The 15010-nt window shown below is 47.7% G+C and overlaps 1 protein-coding gene across 1 annotated transcript in view; it reads right to left on the minus strand.

The window, feature by feature from the left end:
* Nucleotides 1–2035: 2035 nt before the first annotated feature.
* SETD5 (SET domain containing 5) overlaps nt 2036–15010 on the minus strand; it is a 39285-nt gene continuing 26310 nt past the window's right edge. Inside the window, 6 exon segments of the mRNA XM_031056329.1 lie at nt 2036–4299; nt 4477–4550; nt 7962–8095; nt 10779–11204; nt 12775–13277; nt 14686–14742. Of these exon segments, the coding sequence (XP_030912189.1) occupies nt 3703–4299; nt 4477–4550; nt 7962–8095; nt 10779–11204; nt 12775–13277; nt 14686–14742 (1791 nt within the window). The 3' untranslated portion in view covers nt 2036–3702.

The raw sequence follows: 15010 nt of genomic DNA on the forward strand, positions 1-15010 counted from the left end.
GGCCCCGGGGGGAGGCGTGGGGGGGAGCCGGTGGCTGCTGCTGCCCCGGGCAGCGCCGGCGGCCTCCGAGGCCCACACACAGCACCCGAGAGCCGACACCGGCACGGGCAGCTGCAGCCTGGCTGTGGCTCTGCTGGCCAGACCAGCGTGTGTGTGGGCTTCCCCTGGCCACGGGGGCTTGGGTCACCACAGTCCTTGCAATGCAATAAAGTCCTCAGCACTGGCCGTGTCTCAGTGCGAGCAGCTGGGGCTCCTTGCAGGGCCCAGGGCAGGGCCCCCAGGAGCTTGTTGGAGCCCTGGCAGGGCTGGACCGAGACACTGGGCAAGGCCAGGGAGCATGCGAGTGGGAGCAGGGAGCAGAGTGGGACCACGGTCCTGGGATGGGGCCACGGAGCGTGGAGGCTGCTGGGGGATGGCAGTGAAGGGCTCTGCGGGACCCAGCGCCTCAGCAGGCACCAGGGGCGGGCTGCAGCAGGTAAGTGGCGCCCCAAGGCCCTGCAGGGTGGCGGTGGGGGATGGAGCTGTGCTGAAACACCATCTGGGAGCCAAAGCCACCCGGGATGGAGTGTGTGCCAGCACTCCTGCCAGTGCCCTCCGTCAGCCATGAGCCCAGCGGTGCCCACGTCCCTCTAACAGCTGCCCCCCAGAACGAGGTCAACAGGAACTCGCAGCGCCCGGGTCTTGCCAGCTTGAGAGTGCTGTTGCCAGATGAATTGGAAAAACAAACCAAGAAAATCAGTGGAGAAAGGAATACAGTAGCTGTAATATATCTGTATTTTAGTACAAAGTTTGATACAGTGTTTCACAAAACCTTATTGAAAAATATAATTCAAACCAGACGAGCTCGGAGCCCTGTGTTGTGGGGAGGGTTGGGATGGGTTCCTCCTGGCCATCACCAAAGGAGGTGGGAGGCCAAAGAAGCCCCTGTGAGTGTCTTGAGCTGTGATGGGGAGCCCACCCTGCAGCCTGCAGAGCTGAGCCTCCACCCACATGGGCTGGCACACAAGGAGGGGCTCTGGCCAGAGGGAGTCCGCAGAGAAAAGGTCTGTCCCACAGACAATGCAGGGGGTGGAGCAGGATCCCATCCATCCCAAGGAGCCTTGAACCCACCCCTTCTGCCTGCCCACAGTGCACGATGAGTGGTCTGTCAGCTCACTAACACAGACTGATAGGAAAATCCATGAAATTAATCAAAAAACTCCTGAAATGCATCAAATTCCAGTGTCTTGATGGAAAAACCTACATGGCCGGTCAGTTTATTGGCATGCTCTGGTAGAGGAGTGGGGAGAGCATTCCAGGCTGTGTGAGGGCAACATGGGGAGCTCTGGGACTTGCAGAGAGCTTTGGCCAGGTCTGGCTCCCCAGGTGTGGGACACACTCACAGCCCAGGTGAGCCCTGCGGATGGCAGAAGAGCAGGGTTGGTGCCACCCACAGCTGCTTTCAGGGGAGGAGTAGTGCAGATGGAGCCACTCTTTTGGGGGACACAAAAGGACAGAATGAACCATAACAGATGCTGTCCCACAGTGTCAGGGGGAATGTTCTCACAAGTGAGGGCAGTTGAAGACCAGAAGCTGTGGGCACCTCAAACCAGCACTTGCAGACACACCTGGAAGGCCCCACGCCAGGCTCAGCCCATGCCAGGCTTCCTAAGGAAAAGGCAAGCAGTATGAAAACCCTGGAAACCAGGTTCTAGCACACCAGAAAACAGGTTTTAAAGCAGATGCAGTAGGTGCAGGAGACATCCTCCAAATCCATCTCCTCCCCAAATGAGCTTGAGCAAGAAGAACGGCAGCAGCAGAGCCAAAAATCTCACAACCCCAGCCAGAAGTTTGGGTAATTTCCTAAGGAACAGCAGCTCCCACAGCAGCTCCTAGCTTCACCTGGCAGAAGGCAGCAGGGAGGTCTGCAAGGCTGCTCCTGCAAGCATTTGCTTACCCTGCAGGAGACAGGGAAGAGAGACTTACATGCCCTCACCCTCTTGCCCTATGTCCTGGGCACCAGTGCTCAAGGTGGTAAGAAATTCAGCAATACTAGTTTTCAAGTTAAGTATTTTTATTATCAAAATTATTACATCTCTTGTGAAAGTTCAAATGTTACAGCATGGTGTAAAAACTCCACTAGAGTAAGAAGCTACAGCCCCCACCTTTCCCAGAGCTTTCCAGGGTCCCTCCCTCCTGCCCCCCTGCTGCTCCCGAAGGTGCTGGAGCCTCTGGGCAGGGCCCCCCTGGCCCCCTCCCGCCACCTGGCAGGGCAGAGCCTGTCTGCCCCGTGCTGCTCAGAGCACGAAAGGGGAGGCTGCACCTCCAGAGCTAAGCCAAGTGAAGTTTACACCTATGTTATACAGTATACAGACACCCAACTGCGGGGTGACAAGTTCCATCCCAACACGCTCACAGCCAGACAGTGTGAGAAAGCTACTCTTTGTTTCAATATTTTAAAAGTCTCCCCTAGGCTGAACAAACACCTGATTTCAATTGTGAATTAGAGAAATCTGTAACAGTCCTAAAAAAAGAGGAAGAAGACTGTGCATCTGCAAGGAGAGGGGAGACAGACTCACAGCATTATGTTATCCAAGAGAAAGGAGAAGTTCCACTGCAGCACCAGGGATGACACCTGTCATATATTAGCTAACCTACTATGGTTATAACTGAATATAAAATTAGATAAATAAAAACACGCCCGATATTACAGTAAACAAGTGAGAAAGAAGCTGGCAATCGTATGGAATTGAACACACAGCGCACTGTGTCTGGGCTGGCTCTCCTGCCACGCTCGGCGAGTGACAGTGGCTGGGAAAGACCCCACATGGCACTGCCTCTGGCTCAGCACTGACCAGGGTGCCCACCCTGCCCCCCACCACTGCCCCCTGCAGCCCCCCGTGTGCCGCAGCATCACTTGACTGCTCAGGCCCCCGGCCATCCCCTGTGCATGAGCACCAGCAGCCAGAGAGCCCCCGGCACGCCAGCACGTGGCAGCACGGCCCCAGCCGTGCTCCTGTTCACAGATTCCTTAAGCGACCTCAAAAACACTCGTTCACCACAGAAGCAGTGCAGGACAGCGCACCCCGGATCCTCTGCAGCCACAGGCACACGCTCCAACCCCTCCCGTGCTGTTTGCATTTGCGGAGACTCTCCCGTCCTGGAAAAGCTCCGAGGGCAGCAGTGGCGACCCAAGCCCAAAGGCAGCCGTGTGCGCTCGTCTGCTTGTGACTGGAATGATCGTAACGGATTAAAGCCCTCCCCAGAACGCACTGAGAACCTGACCTATAAAGAGATTGGAGTTAACTTCCCCCAACGTTTCCTTTAAACTGCTTTTGAATTCAGAACTGTGTCCGTGCTGCATGTGTGACTGTGGCCATGGGCACGGACCAGAGACAGAGGCTGTGCCACAGTCATTGCACTTGAACCATTTTCTTTTTTTTTTTTTCTTTTTTTTTCTGTTTGTTTCTTTTTGTTTTTGCAATGTACCCACATGTCAGGGAACTGCTTTGCTACAGTCTCTGCCTCAGAGAAATCTGTGTTCTCCTACCAGGCCAGAGGCCAATACTGCTCACAAATCTCACCCGTGCATTTTCGACCTCAGCCTCTGACCCCTGGCACCCCAGCATCAGGTGCAAGCTTTCAACACCAGCCCAGGAGCCACTTCCAGGGGTGACTGGAAGGAGCTATGGGCAGTTTTGTCCTCCTGAAGTCCAGGCAGCCCTAGGAAAGTCCTGTTTGAGTCTTTACTCCAGAACCTTGAAGCTGCTGCAGTCTGTACTGATGGACACTGCCTCCCCCGCGGTGCGAATAGTGTTGTGCATTGGAAATCACTGCGCCCCGGGAGCCCTGGTAGAGCACAGACTGGCCCGAGCTCGGCAGGCTGATAGTCCGCAAGTCTGACTGTAGTGAGCGAGCGCTTTGGGGAGCGGAGGAAGAGCCCGACACGCCTGTGCAGGGCTGGGGGCCCAACTCCGAGGAGAGAGAGTCCACAGCTGGCTGCTGTGCCGGGCTGGCAGCCGCAGGGCAGCTCTTCCTCAGGAGGCTGCTGCTGACACTGCCAGAGTGCTGCTGGCTGCTGAAATACCCCGAATTCCCTGCAAACAGGGCAGAGGAGTCTGTGGAGACCGAGTGGGCAGGGCTGGAATATGAGGTGGAGGAGAGGGATGTTTCCGAGGAACTGTGGGACAGGCTGTGTCCTGTCCTCTGTGCTGCTGCTCGGTAGCTGTATCCAGGAGACGCGAGGTGCCCTCTGTACGGGGAGGAGTTCTGCTGGAGCAGGGTCTGTGATTCTGCCTGGGGACTGTCAGACTGCAGCAGCTGAACAAGGCATGCGGGAAAAAAGGAAAATGCACGTCAGGCTGACTTCCTCGTTTCCTACCTGCTTCTCATCCTAAGGTGCTTAGTGCAGCACTGTGAACAATAGCAGCTAAGCACTGTTTCCCTCCTTATAAAAGCTTTATTTCAGAATGGCAGATAAGATATGAAAGCATTTACCTGGTAGCTGTATCGAGAAGGACTGTAAACTGCTGGTCCTTTATGGGCTTCTGGAGTGTCTCCTTCTGCTGCGTCTGCAATGTACAGGCAATGTTAAACCTCACCCCACCGACTGAGGCCACAGCAGCTCCCTCTCACATGACACTGCACAGCCCTTGTGTTCCAGCCTCCCCAGCCACCACCATTTCCGAAACTGAAGAAACCCAGCAAAAGACAATTGGGAAATCTTAACATGTGGGAAGAGCCACATGTGTAAGAGTGGCCACTCCCCTCACACCAGTGTGCTCTGGTTTATCGCAAAGCTGAGCCGCCTTGGACCAGCCTGTCTGAACGACCACACCTGGAGATAATGCACAGACACAACCAGGGCTCCCCTGGCTCTTCAGTATATGAGAGGCAGAAGATGGTTTCTAGGCACTGGTAATTTCTCACTCAGTCTTGGTTACAGGAATCCACAATGGATACAGTTACATCTCAGGAGACAAAACTGCCCTGCACAGAGGGCTGTCAGCAGGATCCTGTGGTGGGTTTTCCTCAAAGGCAGCCATTTTGGGGACTATGGTTTATAAGCCAACTGAGCTGCTACAAACAGAGATAGTCCTGGAACTTAAAAATACCTGTTTTTCTAACAGGCCAAGATGATGGAAATGCTTTGAGGTTTGAAGGGCACCGGCAGCATACAGCACACTCTGATCCACCTCAGATATGTGAGAGACCAAGAGGACTAAAATGCTTTGTGACAGAGTAAGCCTCTCTTGCACTTCAAGGGTGGGTGAGCTTCTTGTTCTACCATATCACTGAACTTGACCTGGGGTAGGCAAGAAGCACTTACAGCAGTGGCACAGTCACTGTGCCAACTGTGTGCTTCAGCTGCTACCCCTGTAACCATGGCTGGTGATCCTGTGTTCTGCAGGAGGGGTGAAGCTGGTGGGACTAGATGATTTCACATCAGAATTCTCCTGCAGACTAATGAGACAGAACTGTTTATCTGCAGCATCTCAGGGATTCTCAGCAGCAGCATTTGAAATGCCTTGGTGAAACAGTGTTGGGATTAGTATCAAATTTATATGACAGATGTGTCTCAGTCATGAAACAGGACACGCTGCCTCAGTCTGCTCTGTACTTCTGCCAGACAAGTCTGGCTTTGGCCCAGCTGCACTGACACAAGCATCAGTGCCAGCAGGGCCCGTGGTTCTGCTGCCATTGTCCTCTCTGTGCTACACCACAGTGCTGGCTTAGCTAACACGGATCTGGATGTAGCCCTTGCCTGTTCTTGAGGCTCAGAAATTCCCTCAGGGCACAGGCCTGCACAGAGACTGGGACGTGAAGCTTCCAGCATGTGTCCTGTGCCACCTTCCATTTCTGAAATGTCACCGATGCAGCAAGGGGCTGTTTGGTGACATTCCAAGTGATGCCTTAGGTTTTAGCTTTTATATTTTTCAGATTCTGTGCTGCTTTAGTGTGTAATTCTGAGCTTCATATTATGTGTTAGCAAGTTCTCTTCACAAGGTAGGTAGACAAAACAATCCTTTTCCAGCTTGTCCAAGGACAACTGTTACAAGCTCCAGGCCCAAAAAGTATAAACAACAGTGAAATGAAAAGAGAAAAACAAGGAGGATGGAACTTCATAAGCTAAAGCTATAATTGCACATTTAACTCCAATATGGAAATGGACCGAAATTTTTTAAAGTGTGAGACCTTGTGATTGGTCATCCATTTTGTGACCATTTTTGGTTCATCTTGGGTGTGGCATGGCCAGGCTCTTGTGCTGCCCAAGGTGTATCTGTTAAGGCCTTTTAATAAATACCTACTTTATTCTTTAACTCTGTCTAGCCTCTGTTCTAGGTCAGCTTTCTCAAGGCATCACAAGTACTGTAGAATGGCAAAATTCAGAAGTTTAGGGCACGTTTTGTTAAAAAGTCACGCACAGCAGAGCTGATCAATTCAGAGATTGTTGTGATTAACAGAAGTCAAGTATGAGAATCACAAGGAACCTAAAGATTTCTGGAAGAAACTGTTTCTTAAAAGGCTGGGCACATCACTAGGGCTAGGCAATTTACTGACAGTGCCTGCTCCCAGAAAGAAACCTTGACAAGTTAAAGACTACTGAAAGACTAAATTACAAATGGTAAATAAACTATGACCTTTCTGAATTTGCTTTATGTAAACTTAAAAGCTAGAGCCAACACCTTCCTCCCCTATTCTCAATACCTGCACACGGGAAGGACATGAATAACTGCTTCTCTTGGCTGTACTGGCCTGTGTCAACCTAAAGCATATATGAAGCGACAGGTTTTGCTGAGAGCAGCTGCAGTTCTCAGAAGCGTGCAATGCACACAAATTACACAAATTCCATTTCATTGCTACATGCCTCATCAGCAAACCCTCCAACTTTGGGATTTTTTAGTTCCTGTTGATATTATCTGTTACAGCAGCAGCACAGCAAGTGAAAATATGCATCTTCATAACTCCTCCAGGTGCTCCCAGGAACAGCAGGGACTCAGCCACCCATTTGTTTCACTAAGAAGCAGAGCAGCAACTGGGGGAGGGGAGGTAGCTCAAAGAATCTAAACAAGAATCTAAACAAGCAGCTGAAGAAACTGCCAGAGCAAGCAAAAAAAGAAAAAAAGTACTTTGCTGTGTTAGGATGAAGGAAACAAGATGACTTTTGTCAGCTGCAGCATTAGGTTTTCACAACTCAGAATGGGATGGGGTTTATGTAACAAGAAAAACTTTCATCTGCAGTGATAAATTCTAACTCCATCCTAAGTCTTGGGTGACACTGAAGAGCCAGAGCTGTACAAGTTACATTGGGCAAAGACCTATTCCAAGAGCCTGGATTTTGCCTACTCCTCCAAAAAATAACCAGGAAAACCACTTCCACTGGTATGGGAAAGACAGGGAAAAGACTCCCAATGGGGTCCCATGAAACTGTGACATACTCGATAGGGAAGAGGACCTCCTCTCAAGACTAGATGAAGAAAAAGCACTGAAAGTATGAGCTTAGGTGTACAAAACCAGGAGAACTCTAAATGAGAAGCCAATTTTCAAAACTAGTCTCAAACACACCTTACTGCAGCCTGATTTGGAAAGAAGGAAATACATACTTGCCCTAAACTGCTCAGAAACAAGGTAATACACTTGTCTGAATGTTCACCCAATGTCCATTAAATGACAGCTATTTCAGAGCTTAGGAGGTGCTAACGCATCTGTCCAAGGACAAAGAAGCTGTCCCTGTCAGAGTCAAGGTGTAGACAGTCTTGGATTCAATCCCCAGGAAAAAATCTAAAAGTCTTCTAGGTCTAACAGGAGAGAGATACAGGCTCAAGCAATATCTGAGTAACAGTAAAGTTTGGTTTGCAGAAGGCAGCTTTGATAATGTTAAAGATGAAGGTACAACTAACCAACTTCACAGACAAGCTGGCAAAGTTATCCAAGCACATCATTTCCCACCAAGCAAACATGCCCAAGTTTCACCATCCTACCTGCATCTCTCTCAGGAGCACAGTCCTGGGTAGGGGAGGATTCGTGTCTCTGGGCCACCTTGGCCCCGCTCCGCAGCACCTTCTCCAGCATCCCCCGGCCCTCCCGCAGCCGCTCCACCGACGTCGGCACCATCCTGCAACAAAACCCAGGCACGGCTGAGGAGGGAGCAACATCCCCAATGCACAGGGGATCAGAGACCACCAGCTCTTTAGATGGATGAGGAACAAACTTCTGAACTGCTTCTGCCATGTAAAAAACCTCCACTGTGATTTCAGACTGCTGGTCCCTGCTATCATGATGCCACTGCCCTCAGAACACCAAGTCTTCAATCAAAAACGTGGTATGAACATCCAGTTCAGTAAATCACCCAGTTACAGAAAAATTATTTTGAGATTCAAACCTTTTTTTGAAAATTCTGTTATTGGCTTAAGATTAACTGCAGTTATTTTGCATAATTACATTCATTCAAACTAAGCAGAGGCAAACTCAATACCTTTATGATAATACAGTGCCAAGACAATATGGTTGGATGCTGCAATATTCCACAGCAGAGCTTGCTGGGCCATTTTGCCCACTAATGCCACTTTGTCCTGTTAATTTTGTAGTGCGAAAACTCTCCACTCAAGATTAATGCTAGATATTGTTCCATTTTATAAGTGTCTTGTCTAAGGGTGACAAAGAGGTGAAGTGGCTTTCCCGAAGCCAAACTGTTGAATAAAAACAAGAGCTACAGACAAACCTCAGGCCCCTGGGTCAACATTCCATCTACCACGCACAGAACCATCCAAATCTCTTTGGAAATATGTCTTTTAACCTAAACACAGCATCACCATGACCAGGAATTTACAATGACTTTACTCTGGACACTGATGAATTTGTGCCTTAAAAATGCAGAATTTAAATATTTAGATTATATTAAATGCATTGCATATGATGGAAGCATGCATATTAACTGGATATTGACTGATTTCTGTATTTAATTTTTGTTAAGATATACTGAAAGCTGTGCTTTCCATTAGGGTTTTTTTAATATTTTGTTTGCTTGGAGACTTGTTTTCTGCAAGGCTGGCTTTACTGTGCAGCAGCACATCTGTTTACTTGTGATGGCTTTATCCTGGCAACTGAAATAGACAAACCATTGTGGTTTTCTTTTTTTTTTTTAAATGAAAGCTATTCTCAATTATTGCAGAATTCAGCAAAAATCTGGAAGATTCTACACATTAAGGCATGGAATTTTAGTTCTCACCAATTTCTTCTGTTCCTAATATTATTGTGAATGTCTGGAAATGTATCTGATATATAAGCACATGGAGTGAAAGACGAAACTGGGTCACTTTACCTCAGTAACAGGTTATTTTTAAAAGTAGAAAGTGAGTGTACGTTTGTCAGTCATGCCCATTAAAACACAGAAACCCAAGGATTTTAAAGGCAGCAAATCTGCTTAATCCCATTTCAAAACATATCAGCATGGTTTCAACTTTATATCCAGTGTCCCATAACAATAGGATCTTTATACCCACTCAATACACACTCCTGAAACCATGTGAGAAACTGAAGCCAGAGCAGGACCTGCTGAGGGAGCAGCAGATGAAGCTCAGAGAACACAAAAGATGGTACTAAAGCAAGGATGCCACATTGACACCTCACCCTGAACTAGTTTTAGTTCATTCAGCTGGTTGGCTTTTTTCCTACTCTTTTATAGGCAGAAGGAAGTAGCACAGGAGGAGAACAACATGGGCTATTACCACTTTTACAGAATATTTGAAAATAAAATAATGATGATAAACTAATCATTAGCAGATTGCCTCAGCTGTGGCCAGTCCCAATATCTGGCAGAAGGTCCTCTGGTAGACAAAAAACTGTCAGAGAGGTAAAAGACAAATTGTTTCCATTAAACTCTGCTTGAAAAGTGATGGAAAAAGGAAGGAAACAGATCTATTACTCCTCCAAATTCACCCAAGTGCTTTCAACACAAACTTCATACTTCTCATTGCCCTCAGCACTGCTTTGAACTTCTCCTCATGCCAACCCCCTGCCATTACCCGAGCAGTGACCCAGCCATGTATGTGGAGATCAGCATCAGAAAAGGGGGGTGTGTATCTGTGTGTGCGTTTCTGCTGGTGGTGTACACAACCAGAACCTCACTCCAGGGCAGCAGAGCCAGCGCCCTACACAGATCCAGTCAGCAGAACCTCCCAGCCATCACTGGCACCATAATCCCACACTTGGCAATTCAGTGCACTACTTCATGTTTTGGAGCAGGTTCAAAATTTTTGAAGACTTTCCCTTTATCAAAGTTTCTCAGGGTAACCATGATAAAGGTGGTTTGTCCATGCCTTAGGCATGCCAGTGACCAGAGTCTGGTAAATTAGCAAAGCTGGAGCTGTTGCACAGTCCTCGCTTCTCAAGTGCAAAGCTACAGAGGTCTGTGAGCTTTCCTTCAGAACAGGAGTGGACTTAGTATCACTCATGTCCAAGAAGAGTGAAGGTTCAGCCAAAAAAGACCTGCATTAGACTTTCATTGCCTGGGCAAGACCTTACAACCCAAGACCTCAAGATGGAACTTGTGGAAGAGCAACACCTGCTTAAGTTTGTACCTTTCAATACAGATTTTTGATACCTAAACCAAGAACTAAAAGACAGGCTGAGAACAGTGCTGGTATCCTTCACAGTGGTTTAGCAATTATGAAAGAGAACAATACCAAGAGACCCAAATGAATCCATCTCACTGCACATATTGTTATGGAAATGCCCCCTGGGGAGTTTGGTCCTTGCCTTAGGGGAATCTCAGGCTTGCTTGGAAGGATAACACTCACCACCTACTGCTGATGCTCTCCTGGGATTTACTGAGCGATGACGAGGAACTACAGCCCCTCGAGTCTGGTGGGCTGACGTCCTCTACGTGAGGCAGGCCAGGAGGAAACACAGCCATGGGCCAGGGAACACAGAGCACCAGGACACCAGGAGGAAACACAGCCATGGGCCAGGGAACACAGAGCACCAGGACACCAGGAGGAAACACAGCCATGGGCCAGGGAACACAGAGCACCAGGACACCAGGAGGAAACACAGCCATGGGCCAGGGAACACAGAGCACCAGGACACCAGGAGGAAACACAGCCATGGGCCAGGGAACACAGAGCACCAGGACACCGGGAGGAAACACAGCCATGGGCCAGGGGACACAGAGCACCAGGGCACGGGGAGGGACAGGCCCAAACACCGTCCAAAAACATCTGGGCCTGCAGGTAAAACTTGAAAAGGCATACTGGGATTATCAACTCTTGGTGGATCTGGAGGCAGTCCAGAAAAGAGCTAAGTGGTGCAAATTCAGAGTGCCATGATCACCCTCCTTTTACTTTTTATGACCAATACAGCAGTAGAAACATCCAGGTCGTCTGATTCTCTAACCACCTGGATTTTCACATTACTTCAGGAGATGTAATTCAAGCAACAAGCTTCTATAACCTCCCTCCTCTCAAAACCCTCCATACAGTCTCTCTGGTTCATGACATTATGTAGTTCTTTTCAATATCTGTATTGAAATATATTTTTTTCAGTATCACCAAAACAGGTAATAGTAAGAGTCTTCTTCACAAAACTGGTATCTTCAGTGCCCAATTCATCTGCACTAGTTCAGCCACATTAACACTAAAAGCTTGGTGAAGCCTTGCACAGAATTTTAACTTGCTTAGAGCAGGTTCCTGCTATGGAGACATTGCAAACTTCAGCCCTACCACCAAAACAAACTGCTTGTAGCCAAGGTAGAATGTGTTTTGGGCAAAGCAGTCTCAGATTTATCAAAGACACCAACCAAAGATAAAGCAGCCTTGGAACACAAGGTCAGCAGAACCAAAAAGAAACAAATCTTTCCAGCTGGGCACTTACCTTTCAGCCTGCCTTCCCTCACAGTTATTATAAGGAAAGGAGCCATAAAGGACTCACAGAAGGCAGTTCTGCTGAAGAATTTATCAGCTATGACTCAATGCCCGTACAGAAGGCTTTATGATGCTAAAATATTGAACAAGTTATTTCTAAAAGTAACTCAACATATGAAGGTTTTAAATTAAATGTAATTTTAAAAGAAAAACAAAGAAAAAAAATCAAGAGACTCCAGAAATGGAAAAGAAATAAGATATTCCATCCAGCTGGACCCTTATACAAGTTATCTCAGTTACCACACTTGCCATAAAAAAAAATTCCAAGCACAGGAAAAGGCACTGATAATTTGTCCCATGAGTACCCAATTTTATGACAGCACTACCTTGACTTAACATTTTACCTCAGCTTTAGTCCCATGAGGGTCACTAGCCTGCTGTAAGAAACCAGTATGTATTTGCTTTTGTTAAACTATATTCCTGTGTTTTTAGTTTCAAAGAGCTAAAATTTAAATAACCTTCATCTTACTTTTGTTGCAATGTTATGGAAATGTTCTAATATATTCTAGTAAACAGCCCATGTTTTCTTTTGAAACATTAGACTCTCTTTCCCAGTAAGAACCCTTTTCATCCTGATAAATAACACCTTCACCAGCTGTACAGCTGCACTGTGTTATTGCTTTGGGTCTTGTCTCAGTTTAACAACTGTTAATGAAAGCTGCCAGCATCCTGCTCTTTTTTCTGTGATCCCAGAAGAGGTATTTGCACCGTGGTGTCTTTTTTTCCACTTCTCACATCAAAATCTTGCCTAAAGGGTAGCTCTCCCTCTTGTAACTGTTCTCACCCAGGCACTGGATGCCTGAATAACTTGCCCAGACTCTCTCTCCGTTCTCCCTGTCTTTGCAGTAATCTGAGTGGGAACAGTAAACCTCACGGCAATGTAAGGATTTCTTTTACAGGAGTACTTGCCTTCTTCCTTTGTGGCGGATTCTGGGGAGCAGTTCTGGTGCCTTCAGCAGCCCTCTCGCTGCAGGGGGACATGGACCCATGTGTTGTCTCTTTGAGCAGCCCTGACTCGTGTCTGCTGAAATACCCTTCTGCAGGAGAGCTGCAGCATCCTGCGTCCGAATTAATGGGCTTCCTGTCTGCCAAAGGAGGAGAGCCCCGCAGCAGCCCATCCACGCGGGGCATAGCGTTCAATGGGGAGAAGGCATACATTAAATTAAACTCTGTCCGAAAAGCCTGATCAGAGCTTCGTAGCAGCATCTGTGCTTCCCCACTTTTCCCTGGGAAGTTCATCTCTGAAGTAGAGTTTATGGAGGATTGTGGAGCCACATCAGAGGATGCAAAGCTGAGCAGCGATGGCCGTTCCTGGCAGGTGTTTGCACTGGAATCCAGGTACCCACCCTTGGAATCCATGTCGGATCGGAGGCAGACCTGGGAAATCCGAGAAGGATATAGGAGGGGAGTGGGTAGTCAGGAAAAAGATCAAACAAGAGTAGGGAGAGAAATTTAAGTCAGAAAACCTTCTGTACAATGCTAGCTTCCCTTTTCCCCATTCCTTTCTAAATACCCCTTTGCTTCTTTCCTGCACTGTTCTGCTCATTCCACAGGGGAATGACTGAGACTAAACAATGATCAGTTCAGCTGTCCAATACAGGATGCCCCTTCCCCTTCAGCAGTCTTTCTGCAGCAAGAGGATAAAGCTCAACACTATCCCCAGGCAGTTGAATTAAACTCAGCATTTTCAATTGCCTCATACATCAGAGGCATACTGCTCATACAGAGCAGTAGCCAGGAGAGAATAGAACAGACCTGCTGTCCTTCTGCTGTTTTATTAGCCAAGTTCTTGCCTGTCCCAAGTCAGCCACTACTAACTTCCTAACAATAAAATTCCCAGGACCTCTAAGCCATTTGTTTTCACTTATTGTGAACTTTGGAAATATCTAACAATAGTACATTCATTTAATTTTTACTGCATTTTTACATTTCACAGTTTCCAACAAAACCACAATGGCATCATCTTTGTGCTGTCAGAGTTTGTGGAGCACTAGGCAATAATACAACAGTATATTCATTTATCTACTTAAAGTGCCAAAAACCCTCAAGGGCAGCAGAATAATCATCTCCTTCACCACATTAATATGTCAGGATCTCAAACAATGAGTATAACTGACAAGATTTCATCCTCTTTGCAGGACTACAGTGCAGAGGGAAAAACACAGCAGCACCAGGCACCAGCTCTGCCCTCCTGCTGTTGCTGAGAACATTTCCCCTGCTGTATTATGGCTCCCAGTAATCCACCACATTGGAGATGAGCACATTATTTTCTACTATGAAACAGTCACTGAGCAAGGCAGCTCATCTCATCTTTTACAACAGGTCAGGCTAAGCAAAATGCGACATTTTACCATCTCCTCAACATTTTCCATCTGCAAGTGAGTAGGTGGTCTCTTTCCATCTGAAGAGAGCAAGTCAGGTGTACCACTGTGTGCTTGTAAGTAAAAAATGGCAGTGAATATTTTCCCTTCCCCAGCAGTCATTTTGGCCACTACTCAGTAAATTTCACAGACCACTCATGGGCTGGGCTGAGTCTGAAATTGGTGATGACAATTCCAGGGTCCCCAAATCTCTTGCCTGCACCTCAGTAGCTGAGACATACTGAGTCTTTGCACTGTCTGATTCCCACCAGGGTCTGACTGGAATCAAATTCCAGTCTTCAATTTGTTTGTTTTGTTGTGATAACCCTGAAAACTCTCCTCAGCCTTACTGTGACTAAAGCTCCACCCTTATTCCCAGTGCCTGCACATTCCTCCCTCCCCTCCCAGCACGCTCCCATAACTACCTCAGGTGACATGGACTCGGGCCTATGCGCAGGGGAGCTCTCGGGGGAGGACACGTTCTAGAGGAGGGAAAAGCATCTAGTTATTCATCTACTTCAAAAGTCAAGAGGCAATTACAATGTACAAAAGCACACAGGTTAGCAATGGCTATTCTACACAACTGGCCTCAGCCTGCACAGCATGATGGTTGGCTAAGTAGTTTCTAAAGCTTCCTGGAAGCACAGATAGGGCTGGGTTACTGCATCTCATGATGCAACTTAGTACCCAAAACAGAGCACATGAATGTTAAGAAAAGCAGCAGCTACCTCTATATTTCTGGTGCTGTCA

This window comes from Geospiza fortis, unplaced genomic scaffold (genome assembly GCF_000277835.1).
Source record: "Geospiza fortis unplaced genomic scaffold, GeoFor_1.0 scaffold70, whole genome shotgun sequence".
Taxonomy (NCBI): Eukaryota; Metazoa; Chordata; class Aves; order Passeriformes; family Thraupidae; genus Geospiza; species Geospiza fortis.